The 4,826-nt window shown below is 35.8% G+C and overlaps 1 protein-coding gene across 2 annotated transcripts in view; it reads right to left on the bottom strand.

The window, feature by feature from the left end:
• Nucleotides 1-2,258: 2,258 nt before the first annotated feature.
• Nucleotides 2,259-4,826, bottom strand: part of LOC115212257 (cytochrome P450 4V2-like) — a 32,113-nt gene continuing 29,545 nt past the window's right edge. For both annotated transcript variants that reach the window (XM_036503043.1, XM_036503044.1), the window contains 2 exons: nt 3,662-3,838; nt 2,259-2,517 (listed from right to left, as the gene is read on the bottom strand). In XM_036503043.1, coding sequence (XP_036358936.1) covers nt 2,360-2,517; nt 3,662-3,838 — 335 coding nt within the window. In that variant the 3' untranslated portion in view covers nt 2,259-2,359. The remainder of the gene's footprint in view (nt 2,518-3,661; nt 3,839-4,826) is intronic.

Raw genomic sequence — 4,826 nt, 5'->3', positions numbered from 1 at the left:
AATCATATTATCTCTGGCTGCCCAGTCCTGGCTAAGAAGGAATATATTCACAGACACGATAGAGTTGGGACCCACATACACTGGAAGCTATGCCAACATTATGGAATAACAACAGAAAAAAGATGGTATAGGCACACGCCAGAAAAGGTCACAGAAAACGAGAAAGCAACCATACTCTGGGATATGCCGATACACACAGATAGAGAAATTAAAGCCAACAGACCAGATATTGTTGTCAGAGATCATGAAGAAAAAAATGCTTTCTAATTGATGTATCAATACCAGCAGATGACAACGTGTCTCTAAAAGAAATGGAGAAACTTTCAAAATACAAAGACCTGGAAATAGAGGTAACCAGTAGAATAGAGGTGCATTAGGCATGATAAAAAAATATTCAGACAAATACATAACAAAACCACCAGGACTTACAAACACATATAACATACAGAAAATTGCACTACTAGGCACTGCACACATCCTACGCAGAACACTTTCCATACAATAACCATCAGAGCATCACAACAAATCACAGCACATACCTAAGGCACACAGAGCTGCGCTCGGTAGTGAAGTGAAAGCACGCTATAAAAATAAAACTACTGAATAATAATAATAATAATAATAATAATAATAATAATAATAATAATAATAATAATAATAATAAATGTTGATAATGATACAGTACCAGGCAGTGGCTCTCATGCCTTCTGATCCTAACCGATTGGAAGTGTTACCACTTATATGTTTTGTCTTGGTGTGAAATATAGGCTGCAACAATTACACGATTCAATAAAACTTGACCGTAACTATTTGAGCATGTCCCTTAGTGGCTGACGATATGTGTGTCTCAGGTCACAAGCAGGAGTAGTGAGGGGGCATCATAGCCATGTTTTGATGTTTTGTTCATCATCCTTAAACAAGTTGTATTCAGGGAACTTTTGAGCGTGATGGGCTACTCGGCCTAATTAGGCCCCAACTGCAAGATCATGCGCAGCTCATCTCGATATGAGATTACCATGTCGTGCACATATGGTTGTGATGCATGTTCCTGGTGTATCATCATCAGACATGCAATCATGATGGGTGTATTGGGCTTCGTATATTTGCACTACAACGTCACTTTGATGGCATGCGCTACACTCTTGCTCAATAACAACAATAACGACAACAGGCTTTTGATAGTATTCCCCACGCATGGATCCTAGAAACACTAGGCAGTACCATTAATCATAAAACATATAAAACATTCCCTGAATAAATGGTAAACAGTGCTACAACTCCAGACAAAAGAGGGCTCATAAAAACTAAAACCATCCCCATTAGAAGAGGAATATTCCAGGGAGACACGCTTTCTCCACTCCTTTTCTGTTTGGCACTGACACCTTTATCTGACATGCTCAACAGAACTGGATGTGGATACAACTGCTACGGTAAAACAATCAACCACTTCTGATATATGGCAAATAGCTGGAAACATCACAACAGACAGTGCATGGGTTTAACAAAGTATTAAACATGAAATTTAGGTTGAGAGCTAGCAATTTTAAGGAAAGGGATTAGTCGATATCATGTAGCCCAGTACTTGACTGATACTTTATTTTATGGACATCGAAATTATGAAAGGCAAAGCTGACTACGACATAATTTGAACTTCCAAAGCAAATACCGCAAGGCACTTATCTGTGACGCTTTAATGATTCTAATAGCTCACCGCTTTACAATCAACGATTCTAAAGTTACTGAATGAAAGACGGAAAGAAAACGGACGAGAGAAAATATCGTAGAAGTAGACAATTCTAGGGCAGTAGTAGATGAATTCCCGTCGATTAATGACCTATAAGACAATAATTATACATTTTAAACACTATCTTATTGATTAAGGTATATTGTTTACATTTTTAAGCAACAGTCATTAGATAATGGACATGTAATTGAGTCGTAGAGGTATCATTTAGAAAATGTATTAAAAACCGACTGAAAAGCTACGTCTACAATCGGAATTTGAGGCGAAGTTCAAACAATGTATTCAAAGTATTATATTGAAGGATAAATTCTAGTTTGACTTGTGAGGATGTATTATAAAAAAATCAAACCTTAGAAAAGATAAGTGATTCGTTCAAGATAATATGATAAAATATTTTATTGAATAACTTTTTGAATATTGTGTATGAGTGTATATGTATATATACATTCACAAACGTTTCAAGTAGATATATATATATATACCTACCTCAACGTGAATAACCTTTTACATTTTGTTTATTGAGCATTTGTGAATAATATTAAACAAATAGTTTTAAATAAAAATAACATCTCAAGACGTTCAAGAATTGAACATAAATGCACGTAATTACAACAATTATCGATGAGTGAATTTGAGGCGAATGCCATTAAGAGGTCTGAGTACCAATTCTAAAGACGGTTCAAGTTCTTCTCTTTTTTGTGTTGTTTCAAGATTAAATCTCTGGATGATTCGTGATAACACGACTTTCTCTTCTATCATGGCAAATCTTTGTCCTGAAATCAGAAAAACATATTCTCAGTGTATTTTCAGTTACATGAAATTTTAAAAGTAGTTAGTTTTATTTAATTTACATAATAACAAAGTAATCGTCCAATCACATTTAGGTTGTTAAAGCAGAACATTGAAATACATGCTATTGTAGCGTAGAATATGTGTTCCGTATCAAGTGTTGAAATGGCTGCATGTATATTATTAGAAGAATTCTTACAAAGAAGAAGAAATTTAAGAACTATATATTTACTCCATAAAATATATATTTTATTCATTGGTTGTTGATGAAATATAATCATAATATAGAATCTAGTTGAATGAAGTAATCTATGCAAGAAAGTTCAGAAATGTAGAAATAACAGCTAAGTGGTGGTTTTAAGTCATGTGGCGTAGAGAAATAGACAGACATAGCAACGACGTGAATGGCTCAGAGTCTAGTCGACTAAGAAGCAAAGAGCAGGGCAAGCAAGCTGTTTTTATAAATGGAACGCTAGACATTCCAGAAACTTCCAAGAGAAACGCGAAGCTTCTTGAATAATTAAGAATTACTTCTCATGACGTAGGTGTTTTGAGAAACTTATTAAAAGGGGATTACTCTTATAAAACTTCTTGCAGGATAAATCATTCAACTATTTTAGCTACTGACCACAGATTACTACACTATCTATTAATTTTCTTAGAATATTCACACAACATTTGGAATAAAATATATCATGAACAGAGTCTTTTTCAATTTTTGTTCCTGTTACAATTGAAGGATATAAAGGGGATAATATTTTTATTGAGTTGTCCCTGCTCAATCCTGTTAAACTCTCCAATGATCCTTTATTGGTGGCTGAGTGTGAACTGACTGTTATTTCTTGCGCATCAACTCATGGCCTCATAATATATGCTGTATAACATTGCTGCATCCATGTAGGCAATATAATCTTGGGATAAATCTCGTATAATATATTGGCGTATCAATATGTGCAATTGTTTGGCTCCCATTACATGCTATACAATGCTGTATAATGTTGCGGTGTGTCATGGTAGAAAGTTTGTCATGATGCCGTAGCCTGCAGGTAGCAAGCCCGCCATGCATGCTATACCCCAGTAGTTTCAACAAAACCTGTGATAAAAGGAAATAAGTAAATAAAGGCTTACCTATACAGTTACGAGGTCCTGCTGAGAAAGGTATGAAAGCATATGGATGGATGTTCCTATCTTCTGTAAGAAATCTATCAGGATCAAATCTATCCGGGTCGGGGAAGTTTTTTGGATCTCTATGCAGAGCAGAAATCATTATTGAGATAGATGTACCTTTCTTTACTTCATACGGACCTGGAGAAAATAATTCCAACAATTCAAGTTTTAGTCACTCTCATAAACAGATATAATACTCCTTGCAGTTATTTTTATTAGACTGCAATGGGCGGGACACTGTACATAAGACGGTAAGCTGGCAGAAACGTTAACACGCTGGGCGAAATGCTTAGCGGTATTTCGTCTGCCGCTACGTTCTGAGTTCAATTTCCGCCGAGGTCGACTTTACCTTTCATCCTTTCGGGGTCGATAAATTAAGTACCAGTTACGTACTGGAGTCGATGTAATCGACTTAATCCGTTTGTCTGTCCTTGTCTGTCCCCTCTATATTTAGCTCCTTGTGGGCAATAAAGAAATAACTGTATATATGCACCACAGGTTTTCCTTCATAGAAAGTTATCTATGGAAGAAGGTGGTGTAATCTGAATTTGAAAGGAAATCTGGTGAGTTGGATGATAACTTAAAGATATATGTCAGCAAAGAAATGCCTTGTGATAAGTGGTTAGCAAGCATTTTCTCATCTGAAAGTCTATGGTCATTTTAGATGGATTTCGTAAGAAGGTATTGTAAAACGTCGAGGTAAAATACCATCTTTTGGCCCATATATTTATGAGGAATCTAAGAACATGCATGCATGTATATATGTATGTATGCATGTATGTATGTATGTATGTATGTATATGTATGTATGTATGTATGTATGTATTCATGTATGTATTTATGTATGTATGACTATACTCGAAATGGAACATGGAAACGATTGACAGAAAAGGACAAAAAACATAAACATCTAACTCTTGCACATCAGACTCAAGTTTAGTGTTGGCACGTTTAAAGTGCCGTAGTCGGCACGTTTAGCGTTCCATCAATGTGAGAGTTTGTGCCAAATGTTACATGAATATAGACGCTATTTCTGCCGCACCTTGCATGAATGTGGTCAGTATTTCTGCCGCACGTTCCATCAAAGTGGGAGTTCTTTCTGCCGCACCTTGCAAGAATGTGGTCG

Source organism: Octopus sinensis, linkage group LG5, assembly GCF_006345805.1.
Source record: "Octopus sinensis linkage group LG5, ASM634580v1, whole genome shotgun sequence".
NCBI classification, from domain to species: Eukaryota; Metazoa; Mollusca; class Cephalopoda; order Octopoda; family Octopodidae; genus Octopus; species Octopus sinensis.
Note: the sequence above shows the minus strand (reverse complement) of the source record. Positions and strands in the feature narration are given on the sequence as shown.